The sequence below is a fragment of the Verruconis gallopava genome (genome assembly GCF_000836295.1).
Source record: "Verruconis gallopava strain CBS 43764 unplaced genomic scaffold supercont1.26, whole genome shotgun sequence".
NCBI classification, from domain to species: domain Eukaryota; kingdom Fungi; phylum Ascomycota; class Dothideomycetes; order Venturiales; family Sympoventuriaceae; genus Verruconis; species Verruconis gallopava.
Window position 1 is genome coordinate 337,148 of NW_015622162.1, and position 14,875 is coordinate 352,022.

General features: G+C 53.1%; 5 protein-coding genes across 5 annotated transcripts; 2 read left to right on the forward strand and 3 right to left on the reverse strand.

The window, feature by feature from the left end:
• Positions 1-827: 827 nt before the first annotated feature.
• PV09_07068 (uncharacterized protein) lies at positions 828-2,112 on the forward strand. The gene is made up of 2 exons (XM_016360788.1): positions 828-1,614; positions 1,689-2,112. Exons 1-2 carry the CDS (start codon positions 1,135-1,137, stop codon positions 2,013-2,015), a joined length of 807 nt encoding a protein of 268 aa, XP_016211465.1. The 5' UTR covers positions 828-1,134; the 3' UTR covers positions 2,016-2,112.
• Positions 2,113-2,646: 534 nt separating this feature from the next.
• Positions 2,647-4,705, forward strand: PV09_07069 (uncharacterized protein). The gene is made up of 2 exons (XM_016360789.1): positions 2,647-3,160; positions 3,213-4,705. Exons 1-2 carry the CDS (start codon positions 2,939-2,941, stop codon positions 4,500-4,502), a joined length of 1,512 nt encoding a protein of 503 aa, XP_016211466.1. The 5' UTR covers positions 2,647-2,938; the 3' UTR covers positions 4,503-4,705.
• Positions 4,484-8,431, reverse strand: PV09_07070 (uncharacterized protein; the record flags this gene model as incomplete). Its single annotated transcript, XM_016360790.1, has 1 exon — positions 4,484-8,431. One exon carries the CDS (start codon positions 8,429-8,431, stop codon positions 4,823-4,825), a length of 3,609 nt encoding a protein of 1,202 aa, XP_016211467.1. The 3' UTR covers positions 4,484-4,822.
• A 128-nt stretch (positions 8,432-8,559) lies between these two features.
• On the reverse strand, positions 8,560-11,149 carry PV09_07071 (uncharacterized protein). Its single transcript, XM_016360791.1, has one exon. The coding sequence runs from the start codon at positions 11,078-11,080 to the stop codon at positions 9,110-9,112; it is 1,971 nt and encodes a 656-aa protein (XP_016211468.1). The 5' UTR covers positions 11,081-11,149; the 3' UTR covers positions 8,560-9,109.
• Positions 11,150-11,968: 819 nt separating this feature from the next.
• Positions 11,969-14,827, reverse strand: PV09_07072 (homoaconitase, mitochondrial). The gene is made up of 9 exons (XM_016360792.1): positions 14,723-14,827; positions 14,163-14,658; positions 13,966-14,113; positions 13,687-13,908; positions 13,127-13,640; positions 12,649-13,071; positions 12,595-12,601; positions 12,506-12,546; positions 11,969-12,453 (listed from the first exon to the last, which is right to left on the reverse strand). The coding sequence occupies exons 1-9, from the start codon at positions 14,759-14,761 to the stop codon at positions 11,986-11,988; spliced, it is 2,358 nt and encodes a 785-aa protein (XP_016211469.1). The 5' UTR covers positions 14,762-14,827; the 3' UTR covers positions 11,969-11,985.
• Between the last annotated feature and the right edge of the window lie 48 nt (positions 14,828-14,875).

Below are 14,875 nucleotides of genomic sequence, written 5' to 3' on the forward strand. Positions count from 1 at the left end.
AGCGAAACGGCGCAGACTTCATGCCGTGATATTCAGACACCTGAACTGGCCTTTGAAGCCGCATGTCTACCTCCGCAACTCATCTCGTTCTTTGATGCACATCGCCGCGCTCCCATCTCCGCGTATGTTGGCAGCAAGGATGTAGGACGTGGTGACTTGGTGGGCTTTGACGAAGAGCAAACACGCATCGCGCCAGATTGGGCTGCTCCAATCGTGTTCTTCAACTCGCCGGCGACGCGATGAAATGTACTCGACCTTGTAAGACAACTGTACCAAACAAGGACCGAAATGTTGCGGAGCAAGGCTGGCCTGCGTCACGAATATACAGTCGTCACCAGGGATGAGACCGATAACAGGTGTGGAAAAAAAAAAAAAAAAAAATCTCGACCCGATATCGGGAAAAATCGCTGGGCTGATTCGCTCGCGTGTTCGCACCGCACCAAAGCGCCGCAGCGGATGAATGAAGAGAGCGAGAGCGAGAGAAAGAGAAGGAGAGAGAGGGAGAGAGAGAGAGAGATGCGCTGTACACTACTATAGGACAAGCCGGCGGGAGGGCTATCAGGAAAGGCCAAGCTGCAGCAGATGGCGTGCGTGCCACCGTGGTGGAGAGCAGCAAAACGACGGTTTGGCCCTTAGCGCAGTCTTTTTGATTTCCAACTGCTTGTAAATCCTCAGCCTGATGGTTTCCCGTGATGACAAATGTGTCGGAAGCGTCTGATCCCGGATCCGAAGGGAGTTTGTCATTGGCACAACGTCGATGGGTCCGACGCGATTGGCTGCGTGGAGAGCGGAAGCGATGAGCGGCTGATGGTGAGGAGCGCGGCCGAGCGAGTACCGTTCGCAGCGGCGCACAGCACAGCAGCGAGCCAAACTGTCAGCAAGGAAGCACAAGCTTTGCGAGAGTTGCGAGAGCCGGAACGTGTCCGCTGGTGGGCCAAAGGCTTGCAGGAGGTTGGTCCGTCGATCGGTTCCTGACAAGACGCCTCCCTGCACAATGAGCGCAGCGCTCGAGCGACCTCGAAGCTTCTACCAACAACGCCATGAGGGGCCGATGCGCACGCTTTTCTCTCGCTCCTGCGTGTACAAATATCGGCCGTCAGCCCCTCCCTTCCTCCAGCAGTCTCCCGTCCTTCGATGAAGAAAATACTCAAGGTCTTCAAGTCTTCGAAATCCGAGAAAGCATCCGTCTCGACTTCGACGACTTCGCCTGCCGCTGCTACTCCCTCTGCCACTGCGTCCACCACGCCAGCCACCACCACCTCGTCCGCGCCCGCAACCGGCCCGGAGAAGAACACAGCAGCCATGGCCGCCGACAAAGTCGACACCGCAACCTACCTCAAGGCAATCGGCCACCGTCGCACCGTCTACCCGCTCAGCGACAAGGTCAGCGTTTCCGATGATCGCATCGTCGAGGTCGTCCAGGAGGTCCTGAAGGTCTCTCCTAGCTCCTACAACAGCCAGCCCATGCGCGTCGCCATCATGCTCGGCGAGCACCACAAGAAGTTCTGGCAGATCGTCAAGGACAAGGCCCTCCCCCTGCTGGCCGGCGCCGGTGAGGAGGTTGTCAAGACCATGAGCCAGCGCTTCGAAATGTTCCAGGCTGCGTACGGCTCGGTAAGAACATCCCCGCAGCTGCCGCGTGCGCGATGTGCGCACGGAGAGAAGCCATGCTGACCAGACGCAAACAGATCACGTTCTGGGAGGACGCGGAGACCATCAAGGAATGGCAGGGCAACCACCAGTCCGTCGCCGGCATGTTCCCCCAGTGGGGTGAACACGCCAACGGCATGCTCCAGGTGCAGGTGTGGACCGCCATTGAGCTGGAGGGTCTGGGCGCCAACCTGCAGCACATGAACTCCTTCCCACCCGTCGAGGCGGAGATCAAGAAGGTGTTCGACATTCCCGAGTCCTGGAGCTTGAGGGCGCACCTCAACATTGGTAGCGAGACCACTCCACACCCGGAGAACCCGGAGAAGAAGCCGTTCAGCGAGACACTTAAGGTTTTCAAGGCATAGTTGAGATTCCCCTTATATAGATGCATTTCGCACGGTCATGAAAGCGTGTTATTTGGTACTAGAAAAGACGAATACAATTAAGAAATAATTTCCAAGATTTTCAGAGAGCACAGAAAAGACGTGTTGTGCATGGCCCGTTGATTTGCGTACCCGGCCAAAGTATGTGGACAGGGCCACGGGATACGTGCTTAGGTTAGAGCTGTGACAGCATCGTTGCGTACGGTCGGCAATAAAATACGCAGTGTCAGTGAAGCCTTCCTAACCGCTCATAAGATTTGACAATCGAGAGTTGGGTCAAGACAAATACTTCACTTAGTTATTCGTCGTTCTTCGTGGCCGTTTGTTCGCCAAAGCATGGACTCTTTTGCAGCCAACAGCTCGTGCTTCATAACACTCCAGGCCATCAGGGGAGCGTTCAGCAAGATACGGCAAAAGGCCTTTCCACATTCTCTCTCGCGGCAAGGTGTGTAAAGGAAAATATTGACCTGAAAACCGTTCCTGGGCGTTAGCCTGGCGACGTGGCGACGTTGTGCGCGGAGTCGGAGTCGATGAAAGTTTTGAAGTCGAAGATCTGGCCTCTCCTGCACATTTAACGCTCAAAGCACTCGCTACATAGGCCTAGTGCGAATACGAGCCGATGTACCTTAGGCGCCACTTGATGGAGCTGACAAGGACCAATCGAAGGTGATGGGGAAAATCTGCCCTCAATATGGACGTGGCTGCTTACGGTACGTCTCGAAACGTGCGAGGATTGGACGCCTGGTTGGAATCGACTTTGGTCAACATCATGGCAAGGCAGAGACGTATATTCGGACCACCAGGCCTTTGATGTCCAATGTCCTTTCTGTGTTTACACTAGCATTGCCAAAGTGTATCCTGACTTCGAAATCCCCAACATCAGAGGGCGTGTTTGTGGCTGAAGGATGGGTTCGTACGTTTCCAAGCCTTCTTCGCCCCCACGGATCGCCTCCGATACCGTCATCCCTCTACACTACTTTGACGACAACTCTATGCTTCGCTCCTTCGTCCCCGAGGTCACCTTACGTTTTGACGATGTTTTGGACGTGGACAAGATTCGGAACGCTTTGGACCGCTTGCTGAGCAGGAAGGGATGGCGTAAATTAGGAGCACGAGTTAGGTTCAATGTATATCACGCTTTGGCACCTGCGAAGTCACGCTTTTAACAGTGTCATGTAGAGCAAGGGGAAATTGGAATATCACATTCCAGAGACCTATACCCCGGACCGACCTGGCTACATTCTCACGGAAGACAAATACAATGTGCGTATCGAGGAACACCCGGTTGGAGCGCAACTACCACATCCAGTGGGTAAGGATAAGACGCGACCTTTATTCTTCGGCGATCCATTCTCTTTCGCCTCCATAACTAGACATCCGGATACACCCAAGACGATGGAAAAGTGGCTACATTGCGACGTTCCGCAGCTGTTTTTTCACGTGACCTCGTTTGAAAATGCTACCTTATTCACAACCACCTGGCCGCATACGCTGGCTGATGCGATGGGCTTTTCGATGATTCTCAATTCAATCTCGCTGATCTTGCAAGGCAAGGACCACTACGTTCCTGAATATCTCGGCGCCGAAGAAGACTTGCTTCAGACACTGGGGACGACAGCAAACCCGAAGGATTTCGTGCTCCACGACTATCTGCTCTCAGGATTTGCCGGCCTACGATTTGGCCTGTATCTTGCCCTGGACATGTTTATCAACCGGAGAAACACACTTCGCGCAATCTGCGTGCCTCACACATACTTTCAGCGCATCTACGAGGAGACTCTGGGCGAGCTGAATCTCACCATCGATCCGAAGTCTACGTGCCGGGTTCAACTTCCCGACGAAAAGTTCGTAAGTGAGTCAGATGTCCTCTTTGCCTGGTGGTCGCGCATGCTTCTTTCGGCGCTTAAGCCTCGGCGTAGGGATGCGCCTGTTGGATTAATGAACGTCTTCGATTACCGCGCTGAATTTCCACACTTGCTACCTAAGCAGGGTGTCTACGTTGGTAACGCAACATTTGGAGGTTTCACGCTTCTCACTTGTCAGCAAATATTGACCAGCACGCTTGGCTTTGTGGCTCAGCGCCTAAGGAACAGTCTAAACGAACAACGCACTCGTCCCCAAATCGAGGCCGTGGCTGCGGCGCACAGGGAGGCTCTAGACAAAACAGGTTTCACGGCCATGTTTGGGCAGCCTGACCAGTATCTCTTCGCTCTGTCAAATTGGCATCGAGCCAAGCTGTTCCAGGTCGACTTCTCCGCTGCTCTCGTCGATCCCGCGAAGAAAGAGCAAAACCGACTGGCCGGCAAACCTTCCTACGTTCATCCGGTAGGGTACAACAACGGTTTTGCAATCCGTAACTTTGGTGCGGTGTCTGGTAGAGACCACGAAGGAAACTGGTGGCTAAGTTGGTTCACAGGCGATGACACGTGGGATATCATAGAGAAAGAGATGGCAAAACTGCTAGATTGATATCCCCGAATCTTAGATCCAAACTATTTGCGATATCGGGTTAGATTATGCCTTGATCTAAAACGTTTGGCGGAGTCAATTCATTGCACAAAAGTCTCCCGTACTCTCGAAGCTGGAGTTGTAAAATCTTGTTGAGAGCCGAACAGCTACACCAGAGCATGCCACAATCTACAACGACGATAAACAGCACAATATTCTTGAGTTCATGCGTAGATGCATTGTCAACGCGAGGCTTGAATCCTCATGATGTAGCCACGGCAGATTGTCAGATGGATGCTCCACTTTTCCTTTAGTAACCAAAGCTCATGTTCATCATACCTTTACTGATGGACACTGCGTTTTCGGAACCCGACGTACGGCAGTGTAGTCTTTAAAGCTAGGCTGCTCGTGACAACGCTAATGCTGCTCAGGGCCATGGCTAGGCTCGCCCATACCGGATCCAATCGGATATGACCTGCGCTCCTCGGTATGGGATAGAGCACGCCGGCAGCTATAGGGAGGGCGATGAGGTTGTACACCAGTGCCCACCCGAAGTTGAACTTGATACGCCGGAAGACGGCACGGCTGAGCTGCACGAGAACCACGACAGCAGATAGATCCGAAGACATGAGCACGAAGTCGGCGGATGAAATAGCTACATCGGACCCAGACCCAATTGCTATACCCACGTCGGCAACAGCCAACGCTGGAGAATCGTTCACCCCGTCCCCAACCATTGCTACTATTGCTCGCCGTGTGGTATTTTTGGAGGCACCCGGACCTAATAACCAACCATCATTTGACTTTGCCGGACATCGCTGTAGGTACTGGATCTTTTCTGCCTTCTGCTCGGGAAGAACGCCCGCAATAATCCTATCTGGACATATCCCGACCATCTTCCCCACAGCTTGTGCCGTGGTTTCGTTATCACCGGAAATCATCCATGTTTCCATACCCTGGTCTTGTAGACTCTTAATGACACCTTTAGACTCCGGGCGTATCACATCTGTTACCGCTGCAATGACGCGGAGTTCGAGGCTACCGAGAATTGACGTTTCTATGTCGGTAACTCTGACAGCTACTAGGACGACAGACTTCCCCTGGACCTTCCATGCGTTCAGTGTCTCCTTAGTGCCGTTATCCACTAAGACATGATTCTCGGACATGAGTCTTTCGTTGCCGATCAAGACCATGTACGACTTGCCGGAAAATTTATTGCTGGTATATAAGCCCTTCATGCCTCTTCCAGGTAGCTCTTCTACCGAAGTTGAATGGATATCATTTGAACCCTTACCCTTCAGAAATTTGACGATAGCCGCGGCTATAGGGTGGCTACTCTTTTCTTCCGTCGTTCTGATCAGGCTGAACAAAAGTGTGGAATCAATTTCCGGAGAAGACGATGCCGTCGTGCCTTTCCAATCTGATACTGATGGGTTGCCTCCTTCTGTGAGCGTCCCTGTCTTGTCGAACACGACGATGTCTAACATGCTGGCTTCCTGGAAGGCAGCGCCACCTCCTTTTGCTAGAATACCAGCCTTTGCTGCGACTCCCCCGCCAACAAACATTGCGGTTGGTGCCGCTAAACCAAATCCACACGGACAGGCAATGATGAAAACGGCGATAGAGAATTGCAGTGACCAGTAAGGCCAGCCCCCAGATTGCACATCGAGCCAACTGCGAGGAAGGATACCAGCTTCACCCAGCACGAGCCAAACCATCCAAGTAGAAACCGATATTGCAGTGATGACAGGAACAAAGTAGCTTGTGATTACGTCCCCAATTCTTTCCACAGGAGCGCGTCGTGCCTGTCCCTCTCGAACAACTTGGATGATTTGATCAAGCATCGACGTTCCCAAAATTTTGGTCGCGCGAATGATGACTGGCGGCCCCTTATTTGTGGTTCCAGAGAATACTTCGTCCCCAAGGCGTTTATCTATCAATCTTGCCTCGCCTGTAAGGCTTGACTCATCAAAGCTTCCGTGATCGTCAAGCAGAATACCGTCGCATGGCGGGGAGGCGCCATGGGGTACTACGACGACATCTCCGGGCTCTATTTCGTCCACTTGTATTGCAAATGAAGCATCTGGCAAGGTTTTGTCTCGCTGCGTTGAGTTGCAGACAATTGCGTTTGCGGGACGGAGCTGACCCAGACTCGCCACAGCATCTGCCGTCTTGGCACGACTCCATGCTTCGATCAGACGTCCAATCAATAGAAACAACGTGAGAAAGACAACTGAGTCGAAATAGAACGATTGGTGGTTTGTAATTCGATGCTTGGTCCGGGGCTGTCGAGATGTAATAACAAGCTCCGCAATGGATGCGAAATAAGCGATCGATGTTCCCAGAGACATGAGGAGGTTCATGCTCCCGAAGCGGTAGAATCGGCGGACCAGGGGAGTCGAGCTTCCAGGACGCCAAAGGGCGATGAGCTCCTTCACTGCGCGACGATGAAATACATCTGACGCAAAGAAATAGACGGGCGTGGATATGATGAACAAAGCCCATTGTGCACGACTAACGTTTGCCCACTCCTGCATAAGGTACAGTCGAACACTGTTTCTGCTCGACACAAGACCCATGAAGAGGATACCGATGAGAAAGGAGGGTATAGCCGCCAAGATAGAGAGAACTACGCGATAGATGATATGTAGCCGTTCACGGGCGTGCATAGCTCGGGCCCGTTCTTCGAGCGTTGGCGGATGGTAGATGTTTGCTCTCAGAGTCTGATCTACAGATTCGATCGCAGCAAGAATATGGCGAATCGTGAAATACGGCGCTTCCGGTTCGTAGCTGACTGTGATTGTTGGCTCTTGGATCGTTGGTTGTTTGGAGACAGTAATGGGATGATCTAAAGCTGTTAGCGCGGCAAGAATATGCCTCACAGTTTGCTCATCTGCAATTCCGTCGATGAGGATAGACACGTTGCGAGGTGTTGTTTTAGCGTCTGAATCTCCTACTCTTGCTAAGTCGACTAACACCACATGTTGAATGCCTTCGATGGACTTGATGATGGTTGATATCTCCAAGACGTTGCTCTTGTTCTCGAATTCAATCGCAACTCTCTCGCCTTCGGGAACGACTTCCGCCTTCTTTACCCAGGATTCATGTTCTAAAGCATCGGTGATATTCACGGCGGAGGAACTGTCGGTCATCCCATCGATTGCGAAGGTAGCCTTCCACAACTGCGCTTTCAGCTTTGCTTTGCCAGCTTGGCGCGATGAGCACAACGAGATTTCCTCTACCACGGCGCCATATCCCAGCTCCTCAATCAGCTCCTTCAGCGGCTCCGCACGACCAGGTCCTTCGAAATCCACAGTTGCGGAGCTGGCGAGAAGGACGACATTTGCTTTGAGCACGTACGGCTTCGCTTCGAGCGCTTCGGTGATAGCGCGAACGCAGGCGCTGCACGTCATTCCAGTGATGGAAAGCAACGCCCGGAACCGCTCACCGGAAGGAGAAGATGGTTGAACTCCCCGAAGAGCAGAATGTTGTGTCTTCTCGGGTGCAGAATGGGACGAAGCGGTCAGCCCTGTGGGGGCGAAGGTAGTGAGTTGTTCGCCATCTTTCACAGACCGAGAGACAGTTGTTGTCGTCTCGCTGGCCCTCTGGCGACACGCCTCGCAAAGCCCAAGATTCTCCGCTCCTTTTTTCTCATGGGAGTACAGACGAGCCTGGAGATTTTGGAGAAGTCGTGACGATATCAAAGCAAGCAGCCCTGATGAAACAACAGTGTTGTAGCCACAGCTGGTCAACTCCTCGGATATGATATCTGGGCTAAAGTCTGCGGGATGAACGACAGAGACAGTCTTGGATTCGAGCGAGCACATAACGGCGAGCAAGCCATCGTGACGGCCCCTCAACAGATTTGTGATATTCTCAACACATCCTTGGCAGTGCAAGTTGGAAACGTAGAATCGGCTGGTCATCTCTCTAGGCTCGTCCCCGTTCATTTTTAGGCGGCGCAGAAGCACGTTCCAAACAGCGGGTGAAACGACACAGAACGCTCTTCGTATAGCGGTAACTGGGCTTCTTTCACCGCAAGGTGGCTAGATAAGCCAATTGCACATTTCTGGAAGAACCCCGACTTCGGGAGTGAAAGAAGATGCAGCCTTCGGGCCCCCGCGTTTTTACGCGTAATCCGTACGTGCGATTTCTTTTCTTCTTGTTGTTCTGGACGCTTTTCCTTCCCAGGCTTTACATACAAGACGTCCACAACATCTCTATCGATCGAGGCGGAGGAACAACGCGAAAGCTGAACAACAACCGCGAACTAATTTAGAGCACGATCTCGTCTGCTAAATACACGGGAACAATCAACACCCTCTTGAGTAGTGTGAATGGATTAGCTGCTTTCTAGGGACTGTCTCCGTGCTCGATCTCTTTCTGACGAGGCTTTGTAGGACTTTGATACCCAGGCTTCAAGCTACGTGTTCGTCGACAGTGATATAATAACCTACAGAGGTAAAACAGATTTGTGGTTTTCATCATCACCCTGAAAGATATCGCATACGGTCGTTAAAAAGATTTACCTACGTTGTTAGTGCGGTTTATCCTCATGACTCCCCAAGCAATGTAATTCGCAATAGTGCGATCCCGATTCGTTTACACTGTTTACGAACGCCTTCGCCCTAGAAATGACACATAGCAGCCACACATCTTAAATAATTGTCATCAAACTCCCCTAGTCCGACATACCCGACGTAGCCTTTGCCGACCTTCCGATACGCTGCACCGGCGACTTCTACGTTGCTCTGCCTTGCGACCTGTGGGTCGACCCACACCCCGTTGACGTAGCCGCCTTGGTGAGCAGGTGAATCCTGAACCATGGTCACGCCGGCGTAGACCACATCTTCCAACTGCACGTTCCTCAGCGCGTTCGCCTTGGCTATGATCTCAGGCGCCAAATCCGACGTCGCCATGGGCGCAGGCGCGCGCAGGGCAAAGTCGAGTTCCTTTCCGGGCGCAGTGGCGAGACGGCCCAGATTGACAGATTTACCACTGAACGCACTGATGACGGCCTCTGCGCTATCCTGGGCGCCAAAGACTAGTTCGGCCGTCACTACGGGATGAGTGCTGTACAATCTACAGGATATCAAGGCGGGAGTCCCAGGGCTGAGCTGGGCGAGCTGTTCGATGGCTTTGGCGTCGGTGCCTGGAGCAAAGTTGCGCGCGACGACTACCCAGCGGCCACCTGTGCCACCTGCGGCGAGTTTGTCATTTAACGAGTACGCAAGGGGTGTTGACGTCACGTCGATCGAAGACCAATCTAGGTTGAGATGGTGCAGAAAGAGCGCGTGCATGTAATCCCGAGGCGTGCTGTTGAAGTGTGCCATAAATATCATCGTACCCCCGTCCTGGACATACGTCACCAGACGCGCAAGATGAAGGCGGTTTTCAGGATAGGCGAGTGCGGGATCGGTGACGAGAACGACGCGAGGAGGATTGCGCTGCAAGTGTGCGGCGAGAGACTCGGGCTTGGAGCAGATCGAGATGGGCATTCGGGTGCGGAGCTTGGGAAGTAAGTGCATGCCGTACACGTCGTCGATTTCGAAGTCGGATCCAAAGGATACGGCAAGCATGTAAGCCTTGTCGAGGTAGTTATGCGTGTCGCTGCCCGGGCCCGGATCTTGCTTGCGGTAGTTCAACACGTCTTGTTTCGTGATGAGGGCGCCCGGCATCTTCTCTTTGATGTAGGCTAGCGATTGCCAAGCATCCATGCCCGCTGCACGCGTCTGCTTGATCAGAGCCTTCATCTCCTCGGTGCGGTTCCGCCTTCTATGGCCCGTGAGCTCTTCGGCGGAGATGCCTTCGTGATTGTGCCACTTGCTCCTCCCGTCGAGCTGGTGTGATATTCGCCATTTGCCGTTGACATTCTTGACATCCACGGCACGAATGTATATGCCCATAGGGCAGCCTGTCTTCTTGCTCTCGCGCTTGCGCTTCCGCTCGGACTCGAGCACTTTGTGCTTGTTACCGCGACGGCCATGCCGCGTGCACTGGTACAGGTACTTGTAGATGTCGCCGTTCTTGTTCTTGGCGGGCTTTTGCCGCGACACGTCGAAGCCGTGGGCCTTGTTCCAATCGTGCATGGCCTGGTGGCACTCGTCGTAGTTCTTGTACGTTCGCTCGGGGGGAGGAGGCAGGTAATACATGCCCTCGGGAGGAGTGTTGTCTTCATTTGGGTCTTCCACCGGCTGTTCGTCCTCGTCTACGTCGCTGCCATTGCCGACGCCCCTCAGCTCGTCGCCATTGCCATCCGGGTCTCCCGCATCCTGGCCATTCAACTGCACACGAAAGGTGCCTTGGCCGGGAGTCTGGTTCTTGCTCGTCTTTCTGCTCTTCCGCGCTTGATCTTCGAGCTGGATGGCGCGCTCGAGCTGCAGGCCCAAGCTGGGACTGGGACTCTGCGGAGGCACATACGGGGCCGGGGCAAGCTGGCGGTGGTTCGCAGGCGAGTGGTAGCCGTACACAGGCGAGGGCTGACTCGGTAACTGTGGAGGAGCGGGAGCGTAAGGCGAATGGGTTGTTGGATAAGCGGTCGGCTGTCCTGTGGGCATCCCATCCTCCCCGGGGAACGCTGGGTACATGAAACGGGACATGTTGATGCTGTGATCCAAGACAATCGATCACGGCAGCTCGCAGACCACCATCCAATTGTCATTCGTAAGTGGTACTGGATACTGTGGACGCGATGCGTCTATCGAGGCTCCTACCAGGAAGTGTAACTCGACCCCCGACCCCAATTCGGACTAGTTCGATCTCCATACATTGGCGACTCCAAGCCAATGCTCGATATATAACGACGATTTCATTCCCTTCTCAGGCCATCTTGCGACCAATCTGCCTTTGCCCACGCGTCAAGAGCTTAAAACCATTGATGGCTTTTCATCTGGCAGTACCACTGTTGTTGACGTTCTTGTGGTGCCTCAAAGCGAGCTGGGGCTGATGCAGTAATCAGAAGAGACAAAAATAAGCCGTGTATCCCCTTTCGAAGCTAACCTTAGCATCGAAGACGTATTTCCGTATATGGATGGACAGCGTACAGGACGAACTCCGCGCTCGTCATGATTCTCCAGACTTTACACGTTTACACATCGGTAATAATCACGATGAGAGGCGATCTGCAATGGTGGACTGTGGCACTTCGAATGCCTTGAGCTGGAGCCAAACATTTCTTTTTGATGCCACATCCGTTAATGTAGTCATCTCCCTCTTTTATTCTTACAAGTCCCTACTTGGATTGAAAGTCTAATGGTATACTTTAGACAAGCTCTGTCAGTCCTACAGATAACAAATGATTGGGCCCAATCCCGAACTGAACTTCGGGAAGATTAGCCAAACAGAGTTACCTCGAAACCAAATCACACAATGGCTGGCCGTCGTGACCATCTATCAACATCGTCTGAGTGCATGAATTCGTGCGTGGGATGCCGTTATGGTGCGGCGACGCCCGCAATCTTTTCATACACATCACCCCCCCCCCCCCCCCCCGTTGTCGCGCTTTTCACGATGACTCAATCTGCGCCTTAACCCAATTCTCCAGGCCACCTTTGGCAATGACCTCCTGGACATTTGGCGGCAACTCGCCGACTTTCTGGCTCCAGCTCGTACCGTCGCTTTCTTTGATTGTGACTGTCGACCTTCTGACATCCCACACCATCGTCCAGCCCGTTCGTCTCGTGAGCACTTTGGCACCAGCCGCCTTGCCGTCATCGGACGAAGCGGAACCGAAAACTTCACGGAGTCTGTGGATGAGTTTGGGCACCTCCACACCCATAAGCGCGTTGTTGATCGAGTTGCGGCTGAAAATGTTTCCAAAGCTTCCGGCGACGACTAGAGGGATGCCCTTTGCTAGAATGGCTGTTGCGGCTTGTTCTCGCGACGAGCCGGTTCCGAAATTGAACCCGCCTACAAGGATATCACCTGGTTTGGCGACGTCACGGAAAGCCGGATCGTAGTTCTCCATGCATACCTACATCCAGAGTCAGGGAAAATCAACATGGTTTGAGCATCATGTTGCTCACCTCCGCCATCTTCTCTTTAGAGACATCGTCCTGATATGTGTCTACACATAGTTAGCTTATTGACCTACAAGAAGAACCATGGAATGTACATTTGCCCTACGTAACGTTAGCTTTGTTTGTTACTCAGTTGCAAGAGCACTTACTGGGTATATGCCATCGGTGTTCAGGTTGTCGGCATCGCAAAACACTAGTTCACCTTCAATCTTTTCGGGGAAGCCTGGGTACAATTCCGTGAGTGTTTCAGCTTTATCCTCTCCGGCCTCGGTTTCAGTCGACGTTGATGAGGTGCTTGAATCGATAATAGAATCAAGTTTGCCAATGATCGCCTCGAGGGCCTCATCCACACTCTTCTCCTCGAACGGCTCGCCCTCGCTTGCCTCAACGCCGGCCCAATCTGCAGGTCTTGAGTACCACCCAGGCCCGGCAATTTTTCCGGCAAGTGCAGATGCAGCGACAACCTCTGGAGAAGCCAGATATGCCTGAGCCTCACGAGAGCCCATTCGTCCTTTGAAGTTACGATTACTTGCGCTGATTCCAACCTCGCCTGGCTCAAGGAGTCCCGTTCCCTATCAATATTATGTCAGCCTTCCTGCGTAAAATAGCACGTCGCAGCGCACGTACAAGTCCAATGCATGGACCACACCCCGAGACAAGTGGAGTTGCACCTGCATCTAGCAGAACCTGCCAGTCTCCCTGCTCCTCCGCAGCCGCCTGCTCGAGCGTGGACGCTGCAGAGATGTAAAGCTTGACATGCTCCGGGACCTTGGGGACGACGCCGTTGTTTTTAGCCGCAGCATCTCTAAAAACCTTTGCAGCGGCTGCGAAATCAGAGCGTCTACTGTTAGTGCAAGAAACAAGATAGGCACGATCCACCTTGATATTTTGTTTTTCGAGCTCGTAAAGCGGGGTGGCTACTTTGACGCTGTTTGGACCCGAGACGTATGGGCAAAGAGTCGACAGGTTGAGGGTGAGGTACTTGGCGTATTTGGCGCCTTTGTCGGCCGTCAGCGGATTCGCGAAGAGCTCGTCCAACCGCTGGTGGTTGAACCGCTTGGCCGTTACTGGATCGTACAGAGCGTACTCCGTGGCCTTTGCACGAAGCCATGCCCTCAGCACCGAGTCTATTGGAAACAGTCTACACGAATTAGCCAATCTTCCGCGACCAAAGGAGCAGCACGAACCCAGATAGACCACCCCACTCGGTGGATTGGTTCGCTATCGTCAGCCTGGCATCAATTGGAAGGGATCGCATTGTTTCCTCGCTGCCAGTAAATTCGATTGCGTGGTTAAGGACTTCGTCGTTTTTGAAGAGGCCACAAAGGGCAACAATCACGTCTTTGCCGGTAGTTCCTTCGGGCAAAGTTCCAGTGAAAGTCACCTTGGCCACTGGGGGTATCTGCCACCTAGGTACAGGCTTAGCACAGAAGCGTAGAAGAGGGCAGTTTCGTGATTTCACCAACCATGTCTTTCCCGTTGCCCAAATGCTCGCGGCATCCGTTCGGACAATGGGTGTGCCTAAGCAGCCCACACCACCGTAGTGGTTGCTGTGGGAATCAGATGCCACGGCTAGAGTGCCCGGCCAGGCGTATCCTTCTTCCACCATGATCTCTGCGCAATTAGCACACGGTGTTCTCTCAAGATGCTCGATTCAACTAACGATGACCAATGCCTCTTCCCGGGGGGTACGAATCAACACCGTGCTCTTTTGCAAACGCTTGGATGTCGGCGTATTTCTTCAGATTCTTTTCAGACTTGTTCTGCACGTCGTGGTCAATGGTCATGACGAGCTGATCCGGATTCTTGATCTTCGTTGCCCCAATCGACTTGAATTTCATCGCCACGGGATACGAGTTGTCATGCGTCATGACCTTGTGAGGCTGCAGCGTGACATAGTCTCCCGACTTTACGAATTTGCCTTCGGGAAGACCGACGGCATAGCGCTGGACAATCTTCTCCGTCAATGTCTGGGGAACGGGAGGCGGCGAGCTCTTCGACAGCGAGGACAGGAAAGCGGACGCCGTTGGGTCCGAGAGCTGCGAGTGGAAGGCCTGAATGTCTTGCCGCACATTGCGCGAGCTTGAGATGTATCTGGCGGGTGAGAATCGAGGCACAATGGAGGAGGCCGTCCTCGCGATGGGAAGACGCGGTCTCACCTGGAGCAGAGGTTAGCAGAAGAGTTGAGCGATTCAGCAGGATCAGTGGCATCTTGAGGCTTACCGAGACTATGCGACTACTGAGCAGCCGCCGGGCAGACATGATGACGACGATGGAGGACTATTGATCGGATCGTGTGTCGTGTGTCATAACTTTTTTTCTTCCTCTCGTCCATTCGCATCTGCATCTCCATCCCCGGCTAATTACTTTGCGCCT